General features: G+C 46.7%; 3 protein-coding genes across 5 annotated transcripts in view; all 3 read right to left on the reverse strand.

Moving 5' to 3' along the window:
* Positions 1-1,145: 1,145 nt before the first annotated feature.
* On the reverse strand, positions 1,146-5,774 carry CHMP4A (charged multivesicular body protein 4A). Its single transcript, XM_017544717.2, has 6 exons — positions 5,356-5,774; positions 4,246-4,395; positions 3,981-4,158; positions 2,183-2,297; positions 1,877-2,012; positions 1,146-1,464 (listed from the first exon to the last, which is right to left on the reverse strand). Exons 1-6 carry the CDS (start codon positions 5,384-5,386, stop codon positions 1,406-1,408), a joined length of 669 nt encoding a protein of 222 aa, XP_017400206.2. The 5' UTR covers positions 5,387-5,774; the 3' UTR covers positions 1,146-1,405.
* MDP1 (magnesium dependent phosphatase 1) lies at positions 1,146-7,720 on the reverse strand. Of its 3 annotated transcripts, none has more exons than XM_037744351.1 (11): positions 7,564-7,720; positions 7,381-7,441; positions 7,197-7,307; positions 6,432-6,539; positions 6,250-6,335; positions 5,938-6,096; positions 4,246-4,395; positions 3,977-4,158; positions 2,183-2,297; positions 1,877-2,012; positions 1,146-1,464 (listed from the first exon to the last, which is right to left on the reverse strand). In XM_037744351.1, exons 1-6 carry the CDS (start codon positions 7,598-7,600, stop codon positions 6,005-6,007), a joined length of 495 nt encoding a protein of 164 aa, XP_037600279.1. In that variant the 5' UTR covers positions 7,601-7,720; the 3' UTR covers positions 1,146-1,464; positions 1,877-2,012; positions 2,183-2,297; positions 3,977-4,158; positions 4,246-4,395; positions 5,938-6,004. The 3 variants fall into 3 exon arrangements, with proteins under 3 accessions (XP_037600279.1, XP_017400209.1, XP_017400208.1); XM_017544720.2 differs by having other exon boundaries at positions 3,981-4,175; XM_017544719.2 differs by having other exon boundaries at positions 5,356-6,096.
* Positions 7,721-8,472: 752 nt separating this feature from the next.
* The window catches only part of NEDD8 (NEDD8 ubiquitin like modifier), an 11,020-nt gene continuing 7,843 nt past the window's right edge, over positions 8,473-11,649 (reverse strand). Inside the window, exons 2-4 of the mRNA XM_017544723.2 lie at positions 9,979-10,026; positions 9,731-9,813; positions 8,473-8,839 (exon numbers count right to left, since the gene is read on the reverse strand). Coding sequence (XP_017400212.1) covers positions 8,743-8,839; positions 9,731-9,813; positions 9,979-10,026 — 228 coding nt within the window. The 3' untranslated portion in view covers positions 8,473-8,742. The remainder of the gene's footprint in view (positions 8,840-9,730; positions 9,814-9,978; positions 10,027-11,649) is intronic.

Consider the following 11,649-nt stretch of genomic DNA (forward strand, 5'->3'; position numbering starts at 1 on the left):
ACGGGGTTTCACCATGTTGACCAGGATGGTCTCGATCTCTTGACCTCGTGATCCACCCGCCTCGGCCTCCCAAAGTGCTGGGATTACAGGCTTGAGCCACCGCGCCCGGCTGGGATGCTTTATTATTCATCTCAGTATATGCTCATTATTTTACACCTTTGTGCTGTTTAAATGCTTAAGTGGTGGGGCAAAAGCCCTGGTTGCTCCACTTTGATTATGGTTCTGCCTGTCTATAGTCCAAAGTGATGGCACTGTTAGTTCTTTTAGAAATGGGTATTCGAGCTGGGTGCAGTGGCTCACGCCTCTAATCCCAGCACTTTGGGAGGGCGAGGCGGGCAGATTACTTGAGGTCAAGAGTTCAAGACCAGTCTGTTCAACATGGCTGTACTAAAAATACAAAAATTAGCCGGACATGGTGGTGCCCCGCTGAGGCACAAGAATCTCTTGAACCTGGGAGACGGGGGGTGCAGTGAGCCGAGATCGCACCACTGCACTCCAGCCTAGGTGACTAAATGAACCTCTGTCTCAAAAAAACAAAAACAAAAAAACAGAAAAGAAATAGGCATTCAGGTGTATGAAGTACTTTGGTTCCTTTTCCCTCCTCCAGTGTCATCTTAACCACTACTGAAACAATAGCAGGGAGACAAAGCTCCTCACACTATTGCTCCCAGACTCAGAATTCAAATGAACCCTTCCAGTAGTGAAAGCTACTAACTATGGACTCTGGATAAAGGAAAGCTACTTGCTCCTTCCATTCCAAGTAGTAAAGCTACTTGCTCCTTCCATGGTATTCTCCCTCCTTTTCCTTGAAAATGGGCTTTGTAAAAGGAATGTGGGACTGTCTTGGCAGAGGCATGACAAGGGGAAAGCAATGAGGGGAGACTCAGAGATGCCTCCACATGGTTCTAAGGTAAGTGGTAGACAGCAGTTTCTTCAACCTCAGCAAATGGGCAACTCTAGGACAAACCAACTTCAAAGATGAAACAGTGCTTGCCTGGAACATAAGTTGAGATATTAGGAATGCCCATTTGTTCTGTTTCAAACCCCCTTTTTTGTTCTAATTATTCATTGCTTGAAATAAGGCTCTTGAGGACAAGGGCCGGGGGAGAGCTTCAGAGGTTAATAAGGTAGTATAGACACTAAGATTCTGTCTGTCCAATTTTATTGGGAACAAGGACATTATAACTGCTATCAAAAAGAAGGCAGCCCAGCGGCTCCTCCTGGAGCAAGATCCTTCTTCAGATTTGAGCCAGGGCTGGGAGGGCAAAAGACCCTTTTTCAGGCAGGGTCACACTACCACCTTTAACGGGACTTCCCCAAAAAGTTATCCTCCTTTAGCTCAGTACTTGGCACTTAAGGAAAAAGGACCAATAAAGGTAGCGTTAGGAAGACGAGCCCAAACTTATCAAGATACCCACTCAGCCAACTGCTTTAGTGCTTCTTCATCTTCATCCGCTTTGGGAGCTTTGAGGACAGAGATACCCAGAGAAAAGAAAGGAGAAGCATTAAGGTCTCAGCAATTCCAACCATCCCCTGCTATGACATTCAGAGTCTGCTGAATTGTCTCTCCCCAGCAAAAACCCTAAAGGTGTGGTCATTCTGCTTGTTAGGCTGCTGTTCAATCCCACAGCACCTTTGTGCAAATTAGAAAAATGGTGCCTCTTGCTCCTGCCATTTGCAGCCTTAAACCAGGGTGCACAGTTTGCTGAGTGGAGCACAGGCTAGGTAGGTGCCTGTATGCAGTTCACAACCTGCACAACTGTACCAGCAGCCCTTTCTGTATGGTTCCTTTGAGACAGCATAGATGAAGAATAATCTTTCCTCATATCTCTCCCACCCTCTTAAGTCCTCAAGACAACAGAAGAACCCTGCATACCTGGCCCTGCTGGCAGATGTGTAGAAGGTATACTAGGCAATTTGACTGGGGGTTCTTCCTTCTTGTCGCCCACATTTAGCAACTCCTGAGCCAATTCCTCTTGCTCTAGCTCCTCTAGTTCCTCCAGCAGTTCATCCTGGATGGGGAAAACAAGACCATTCAAGATGAAGAAAAAAACTTCTACCTCCAAAAACATACCACTTTTGAAGGTCCCTCCCAAACCTGCTCCAAGAGCCTCTCTTGGGTGTTCCTTCTGGCTAGTCCCATACTTACTCCAATATTCCCTTACCCCTCACCCCTAATCACCTCATCCACATCATCTCCAAAGCCCACAGGCCGAGAAATGGCATCTGAGATCTGCTGGGCCACCTCCTGTTGTTCTGTGATGTCAGCCATCAGTTCATCTACTTTGTCAATGTCCCTGAGAATGAGATAGACAGCTAAGAAATCAGAAAATGATGCCCCCTTGACTTTCTCATCTAATGTGAATGAAACCCTTCCTGCCTTGTAGGGTCACACTGATAAGCCCATACCTATTAAGTAGAAGAGATCTCTGGAAAATTGCAAAGACACAAGTCTGGGCTAAGAAATAGTAAGGAGCCACACTGGAGAGGACAGGCTACATTCTCTTTCCTGAAGGATTTTTTTTTTTTTTTTTTTGAGATGGAGTTTCGCTCGTTACCCAGGCTGGAGTGCAATGGCGCGATCTCGGCTCACTGCAACCTCCGCCTCCTGGGTTCAGGCAATTCTCCTGCCTCAGCCTCCTGAGTAGCTGGGACTACAGGCACGCGCCACCATGCCCAGCTAATTTTTTGTAGTTTTTGGTAGAGACAGGGTTTCACCATGTTGACCAGGATGGTCTTGATCTCTTGACCTCGTGATCCACCCGCCTCCGCCTCCCAAAGTGCTGGGATTACAGGCTTGAGCCACCGTGCCCGGCTCCTGAAGGATCTTTAAGAATCAGAGAAGGCAGCCAGGCGCAGTGGCTTATACCTGTAATCCCAGCGCTCTGGAAGGCCGAGGCGGGCGGATCACCTGAGGTCAGGAATTCGAGACCAGCCTAGCCAAAATGGTGAAACCTTGTCTCTACTAAAAATACAAAAATTAGCCAGGAGTGGTGGTGTGCACCTGTAATTCCAGCTACTCGGGAGGCTGAGGCAGGAGAATCACTAACCTGGGAGGTGGAGGTTGCAGTGAGCTGAGATCAGGCCACCGTACTCCAGCCTGGGCAACAGAGTGAGACTCTGTCTCATTTAAAAAAAAACCAAAAGCATGGACTGTGCCACACACCCAGTGATCCATCCAAAAACAAGGACTGCAGCCTAAATTCCAAATACCAGAGACTGAAATTTTCAGCCTTGCTAAGGGAACACCTTAATATTTGAAACTTTGTGTTTTGTACAGGGCATTCTCTGTACTAGTTTGTTGTGGTTATAAAAACAATTAGCAAAATAGCCTACATTTGTATTTATTTTCTGTTCCATATTTCTGTGCCACATTGTTTTCTCTCAAAATCCATTCCTTTAAAAAATAAATGTTGCAGATATGAGAAAGAAAGAAAGAAAGAAAAAGAAAAAAAGAAAGAAAGAATTAGAAAAGGTGGCTGGGCATGGTGGCTCCTGCTTGTAATTCCAGAATTTTGGGACGCCCAGGCAGGTGGATCACCTGAGGTCAGGAGTTCAAGACCAGCCTGGCCAAAATGACGAAACCCGATTTCTACTAAAAATATAAAAATGAGCTGGGCATGGTGGCTCCCACCTGTAATCCCAGCTACTCAGGAGGGTAAGGCAGGAGAAACACTTGAACCCGGGAGGTGGAGGTTGCAGTGAGCCGAGATTGTGCCACTGCACTCCAGCCTGGGCAACAAAATGAAACTCTATCTCCAAAAAAAAGAAACAAAACAAAAAAATAATTAGAGGAGACATCTTTCCTCCCTAGAATGCCCCAGCCAGCGAAAGAATCTTATAGGAAACAAGGAGGCAGACAAAGGTCTAGCCATCACAAACATCCGTACTGTAAATCCATATTCTGAGAGGCTTTAAAGTATGGTAGCAAGCCACTCTTCCCAGTGCCTGGGCCCCTCCACCCCTCCCCCCATACCCACATGTCCTGGTAGGCCTTCTTCATGCCTCGGGCAGCAAGCTCCATGGTACGAAGAACTTCTGCATTGGTGGTGGCATTCTCAATGGCCTCACGCTGAAACTCCAGGGTGGATAACGTCCCGTCAGTTTGTGCCAGCTGCTGTTCCAATCTTTTCTTTCTCCGCAAAGCCTGTAGGGCGGCTGACCCAACCCACACCCTGAACATCAAGAGTCAGAAGCACCTGCTTCCCATCTGGGCCCTCCCCATAGGCTCCTTTCCCTCATTACCTCTCTTATTCTTGGTCCCATACTTCTTGGCTGTTTGTAGCTCCTGCTGAATCTTCTGCTCCAGAAATTCCTGTTTCTTGATCAGTATCTTCTCTGTCTCCTTCAGTTTCTGTATTGCTTCTTCAGGGGTTGGCCCCTTCTCCTTCTTCCCTGAAGAGTCCAATGAAGTAGGCCCAAATTTTGTGAAGGAAAAATATTAGCCACCAATCATTGAATGCATAGTATGTGCTAGGCACCGGACTGTGTTATGGCTAATCCCCAAACCTCTACAATGAATGTGCTATCTCTTCACTTTCCAAATGTGAAAACAACCACAAAGATGTTAAAAATCACAACTAGTAAGAGATTGTGCAGGAATCAAAATGTGGCAGTAACAGTTCTAAAACCAATATTCTTTTTACTATTCCTAGCTGCCTTTTCTTTTTCTTTTTTTTTCTGAGATGAAGTCCTACTCTATTGCCCAGACCAGAGTACAGTGGGGCAATCTCGGCTCACTGAAACCTCCGCCTCCCAAGTTCAAGTGATTCTCCTGCCTCAGCCTCCCGAGTAGCTGGGTCTACAGGCACACACCACCATGCCTGGCTAATTTTTGTATTTTTAGTAGAGATGGGGTTTCATCATATTGGCCAGGCTGATCTCGAACTCCTAACCTCATGATCCACCTGCCTCTGCCTCCCAAAGTGCTGGGATTACAAGAAGGAGCCACCACATCCAACCAAGAAGGCAGTATTTTTTCTTCACCTTAGATCCCTCTTGCCCAGCACAAAGTATTTTAGAACAAGGTTTTGGAGAGGGCTGAAGACAGCAGGAAACTCGTCTTCAAGCCTGAACAATGGGAGCCGGCACGATTGCCACGCCCTCAAGTCCCCTCCCGGATCTTGAGTTCTCCCCTCTGAGAGCGGGGAAGGACGGCGGATGGGAACAAGGCGCCCTGATAAGGTGTGCCTTCTGGCACCTGCGATGAGCCTTGCTCCGCCATCGGCCGGGGTTTTCCAGCCTGTCTCCCGAGTTTCCAACCCCGGTGCAGCGGTCCGGCCAAATTTCGCCGGGGTCTCCTCTTCCTCAGCACCAGCCAGCGCGTCCTAGCTGGCCAGTCCCACCCCGGCTCACCCTTCCCGAGGAGCCTGCCGAGACCACTCATCGCCTTTCCCGCCTCCGCCACTCGGCGTCCTCCAGACTTCCGCCTTGCTCCTGGGAGGATGATGTTTCATCACACAGGGACCAGCCTTGCCCAATCCCGCCTTAGGGCGCCGCGGCTACATCATCAAGAGGCGCAAACCAGACCACCGCTATCACGTGACCCAAGCCATCAGCCCAGACCGACGTGATCCTCTTAAAGCGGCCGCATCATTTTCTATTACATAAAAAGGCAGTTCTGTCTCCACCCGAGTATATGCTTATTCTCCTGAGGGAAATGTGCAGTGTGATGGCACATCAATGTGTGGGGTCAGTGGGAAAACTCTTCATGCTCTTTACAGAACTAAGGAAAATGGTAATGGGATGGGTTCAAGCACTTGGGGTTGCCCTAAGTTTAGATGGCAAACCTGATGCAATCTAATGTCTCATATTCTGCTCTCTGCACCTCAGGACAACCAGCCCCAGTTCACAGGCTAGAAAAATAGAAACTACCCACACTGTTGGCAAAATCTCTTCTGTCACACACAGATGAACTTTAATAAATTACAAATGCACCTGAAAATGCCTTCTTGATTTACTTTCAGTTTAGGCCTCAAAGGAGCCTCATCCTCAAGGCTGGACCTCAAGGCCCATTTTGGGCCTTTGCAAATGTCTCTAACCCTTGACTTAGAGTTTGAAGATTCATTCCATTCTGGATGTGAATGCAGGTAACACCTAGAAAGATAATAAGTCACATTTCATCAGGCTTTCAGGGCTCCACATTATTACTCTGACCTTTGGGGGTGCCACCTACAGGGCAAACTATCCATCCTGTATGTATCTAATCCCTCCTAGGGACCCCAAATGGCTGTCCTCATAGCTCAGTACCCAGTTTGCTGACATCTACAATATTCCGCCTCTCATCATCAAAGAAGATCATCTGGGAGAAAGGAATTCCAGTCTTCTGCTGTAACCTGTGCAAGATAGGGCAGGGGTAACCAAGCTAGTATTTTGGTTCCCCAAGCCTCTCTGGTACTTTCTCACCCTGTTCCTCCCTTATCTCCACATACCTCTCAAAGTGTGTGACTTTGCTGCCTGGATAGATTTCCCGATGAACAAAGTACCTGATGAGGTCAAAGAGCTCCAGTAGCTGGTTGGCCCCTTCTATCTCACCTGTCCTGCAAAACGGTGTGAAAGATGGGATTAGCAAAGTGAAGGGCCAGGGCTACATTAACTTATTAAGCAAAGTTAATAAGTATAAGCAGGGGAAATCAACTTGCTGTTTTTTCCAGGATGGACAGGCATCCTCAGCCTCTGTTTAACTCCACTGCCTTCCTGTTTGACACAGCTGGTACTGAGCCAATGTTTTAGTTTTTGTTTTGAGACGGGGTCTAGCTCTGTCACCCAGACTGGAGTACAGTGGCCCAATCATGGCTCACTGCTGTCACAACCTCCTAGGCTCAAGCGAACCTCTCACCTCAGCCTCCCAAGTAACTGGGACTACAGGTACATGCCACCACAATTTTGTTTTTGGTAAAGATGGGGTCTCCCTCTATTGCCTAGGCTGGTCTCAAATTCCTGGGTTCAGGAATTTGGGTTCAAGTGATCCTCCCGCCTAGGCCTCCCAAAGTGCTGGGATTACAGGTATGAGTCACTGCATCCGGCCCCACATTTTAATAATTAAAAGGCACAGGAGAGCACACAAGGAGAAAAAATATGCAAATACTTGCAAACTTGCACCGCCCCTATTTTTGTAGCCCAGGGGTTTCGCCGTAAGTCTCATGCATGTACCCTTCGGCATTACACTATCAGTTTTTGTCATTTGCTTTCCTTACCGTGAAGCAGCTGCACCGGGCACCCCAAGGCTCTGCAATCGTTTTAGGACCTCAGGCACCTCTGGGTACAGTCGGACGTCTTGGCCCCGCCTATCTCGTACAGTTCCATCACTGGAGAGGGCAAGAGTACACTCAGCCCTGGCCAGGCCCCATCTCGCCCCAGTCCTCCATGTCCCTACCTCACCTGCTCTTGTGAAAGGGGGGGTCTACGTGCGTGTCGACCCAGAAAGGCCATAGAGTGTAATCTGCAAGAGGACGGAGAGGGAAGGTTCAGCCTGGGGGTGGGGGGCCCAGGGACTCGAGAGCTGCAGTTAGGGATGTGGAAAAGGAGAGCGCCTTACGAACTTCTCCCCTTACCGTCCCTCACCCAAATCAAAGACGGCCAGCTTCGGTAGCCGCGCCATGACCCGCACCGCAGGCGTTGTGCAGAGGTAGAGCTTCACCCAGGGCCGTAGAGACAGCGGCAACTCCGGCAGCTACCACAGCTACCCGGCCTGCCATAGACAAATGGCAACTAGAGTCGCCACTCAGAGCGTCGTCAGCCTGGAGACGGCGCAAGAGCGCCCTCTGATGCTGGGCAGAGATGAGGATTGCAGTAGGATACCAACACGACCACACACTCAACCGTAGCAGTCAAGTCTCTCCAAGGCATTTGGCCACAGGCATCCTCTCTACTTCCCTACTCCATCCAGCCTTGCCGGATTCTATAAAGCCAGGGAAGAAGGGAAGCATTTTCTTCTAGCACCTGCCTCTTCTCGAGACCAAGTGATACATCACAGCTTGCCACTCAATCTTTCTCCATTATCAACCTCTCCATAGTGTAGAACCCAAAACCCTCAGTAATATTCCATCCAGAGTGCAGTGTCAGCCAAACCCTTGACGGCTTTCTCCAACCAGGCCTGAATGTCCACTAAAGCAACAATCAGAGAATTCACTCTCCTAATGTTTCCACCATCCATGTCAGCACTACACTGGTAGATGTTTGTGGGGAGGAACTGATCTGTATTGTTTGCCAATTTCTGTAAATAATCCTACAATGGCCAACTTCAAGCTACCATCATGAAGTCGCTTAATAGCATTGGAAAGAGCTGCCAATAATTGGCTCTCTTGAGTCACTAGGAACTGGCTCCAGCAAACCACTAAGTAGGCTTTCCTAGAGTCTCATAATCCCTCTAAGAATACCATCCCTTCCATTGTCCTGCTCCTTCAGCCTGTTATAACTGAGTGAGCATTAGGTCCATTTTTATTTCAGTCAGCTTGTGCAACAGAAGAAAGATTCCAGGAGGCCAGGAAATATTTTATTGACAACCAGGGACACAGCCATAAGAGAGGGAAGCACACAGGACTGCAAACTAACACCCAATAGCCAGCAAGGGCCCTCTGGGCCAGGAATACTGCAGCCTGGGGTCCTCATAGTCTCCCACCAGTAGACATACATTACTGAGCATCCAGGGGAGGGGGCAGTGGCTCTTGTGTCCCAGACGGTGAGAGGATATATGATGCCTCATTATGAGCGACAGGGTAAGGAGGTAAAATGGAGGGTCCATCACTGCCTAACACCACTTCCCCCTCTCAGAGCCAACACGAGGTGGAGGACTGAACCACCTAAAATCTTGTAATCAGCTGCTGTCTTCTCATCATTCCTGCAGGAAAAGGAAGCCAAAAAAAAAAAATGCCTTAGAACAGTTTTTTTGTTTTATTTTGTTTTTGAGACAGAGTCTCTGTCACTTAGGCTAGAGTGCAGTGGTGCAGTCTTGGCTCACTGCAGCCTCTGCCTCCTGGGTTCAAGTGATTCTCCTGCCTCAGCCTCCTGAGTATCTAGGATTACAGGTACCCACCATTACACTCGACTAATTTTGGTATTTTTAGTAGAGAGAGGGTTTCGCCACGTTGGCCAGGCTGATCTCGAACTCCTGACCTCAGGTGATCCGCCCCCATCAGCCTCCCAATGTGCTGGGATTACAGGCGTGAGCCACACCACACCTAGCCAGAACAGGAGTTCTTAACCTAAATTTCATGGATCTCTTTTGGGGTCTGTGAACTTGAATGAGGAAAAAAAAATCTCATCTTTATTTTTACTAACCCACAACTAAAATTTAACATTTCTTCTAACTTTAAACATATGCCAAGAACCACAGTAATATTAGCAATATATTAACTTGTTAACAATAGAAATTAGCTATTTTCATATCATAATTATTTGTAGGTATCTTGAAAATATTTCAAAATTATGGTCATATTAGACCTGCTATTAGATCTCATGTGTTCATAAAAAAGCACATATATTACTATATCACAAATTTGTTTTAGTATTTTGATAATTGTATTTCAATATAATTAGTTTTCTTTGTAATTCTATATATTTTGTTTCATGCCTGAAAAAATCTTATTCTGAGAAGGGGCTTAGAGGCTTCACCAGATTGCCAAAGGCTCTAAGGCACCAAAAACAAAAGGCAGGCCTGATCCACCTCAGTATGTGGCCCCTCTCATCTTCACAGAAGATTGCCATGCTGTCATTCTCACTCCAAACTCACATCTGTTTGCCACTGTAGATGAGCCTCTGCTGTTGTGGGGGGATTCCCTCTTTCTCCTCCACACGCTCCTTGATTCGCTCCACCTTTAGAGAGACAAGTAGTCAGAAGCTGCTCAAGGGTAGGACCATGGAAATGGAAAGAACAAGGGCTATGCAGACAGCATGAGAGCAAAAGGGCCAAATTTATAAGCATACGCAAACAAATATACATGGCAAGAAGTATATGAAAAGAAGTTGGGCATGCATCACCTTATCTGTAGGTTCAATGTCAATCTCAATTTCCTTTCCGGTCAGCGTCTGAAACAGGCAAGGGTTTCATGAGTCCTAAAGCCCAATGTACAATTTTTGTCTTTTAGGTAAAACATCCCATATTGGTCTTTGGGATCCACTGCCTTCTGAGAGATGCATATTCTCAGCAGCACTGCTTTGGAGAATTAGAAGGCTTTGAACATACCTACATTCATCAAATATTTTTAGGCTGTGAACAACTTTGATAGAGCAAGATTCTTTAAATCATCTGATTCCCTTAATCCCGTGAGTCATCTTCCATTGCCTCTCCCATCCCCCAAAATCACTGAGAATATTGGCATTCTTTTGGATGATATGGCAATGAAAACTATCTTTTATTTATTCATTTATTTATTTTGAGACAGAGTTTCATTCTTGTTGCCCAGGCTGGAGTGCAACGGTGTGATCTCAGCTCTCTACAACCTCTGCCTCCCGGGTTCAAGCAATTCTCCTGCCTCAGGCTCCTGAGTAGGTGGGATTACAGGCATGTGCCACTACGCCTGGCTAATTTTGTATTTTTAGTAGAGATGGGTGTTCTCCATGTTGGTCAGGCTGGTCTTGAACTTCTGACCTCAGGTGATCCGCCCGCCTCAGCCTCCCAAAGTGATGGGATTACGGGCATGAGCCACTGTGGCTGGAAAGGCATCTAAAAAAAGTCAGAAGGACCTTATTCTGTTATAAATATCAGTGCTAAAAATTAAGATAATTCAAATAATTCTCGAGGACACCAGAAATCACCTCTAAGCAATTTTTTGTAAAATGCTAGAATTGGCTGCGCATGGGGGCTCACACCTGTAATCCTAAGGCTTTGGGAGACCAAGGTGGGAGAATCACTTGAGCCTAGGGGTTCCAGACCAGCCTGGACCAAAAAAAAATTAGCTGAGTACAGTGGTGCATGCCTCTAGTACCACATACTTAGGAGGCTGAAGTGGGAAGATCACTTGAGTCCAGAAGTTAGAGGCAGCAGCAGTAAACCATGATTGTGCCACTGTACTCCAGCCTGGGTAACAGAGGAAGACACTGTCAAACCCCCCACCCCCTGGAAAAAAAAAAGAGAAAAGAAAAAAAGACTAGAAGTCAACATTGCATCCCCCATATCTTTATAGACTTCTACCTAAATCCTAAATTGCAGCTCTTGTCTTCTTGACTTCTTCCATAGGTTAAGGGCTGGTGATATCCAAACACAACAGTTATACTGATTATGCAGTCACAAATGCTGTGTTCCACCCATTCTCATCTCCCATTCCTCCTTGCTCTTAAAGCTCTATCTGCATTAGTCTATAGTGATCCAGGCCACAAACACACCATGCTCATCTAATTTACAGGCATTTCTTTGTTTCTACTGTTTTCCTTGTTGCAATAACCTCCCCTGCTCCTTCTCCAAACTTCAAGACCCCTTTAATATAAGATCTCCTCCTGTATAATGTGTAGACCAGTTCCCAGTATACTTTATTAATACTTCCAATATTAATATACCAATTACAGCTAGTTGTTTAAGTGTTAAACTTTCCCAGTGTTTGACACATAAGCAGTCATTGAGTATTTTTGAAGGGCTAAATACACTGATGATCATGTTATAATCACAGCTAACATTTACTGAACGAACACTTTCTATTTTTCTCCTTTTCTTTA

Source organism: Cebus imitator, unplaced genomic scaffold (genome assembly GCF_001604975.1).
Source record: "Cebus imitator isolate Cc_AM_T3 unplaced genomic scaffold, Cebus_imitator-1.0 Scaffold170, whole genome shotgun sequence".
Classification (NCBI taxonomy): domain Eukaryota; kingdom Metazoa; phylum Chordata; class Mammalia; order Primates; family Cebidae; genus Cebus; species Cebus imitator.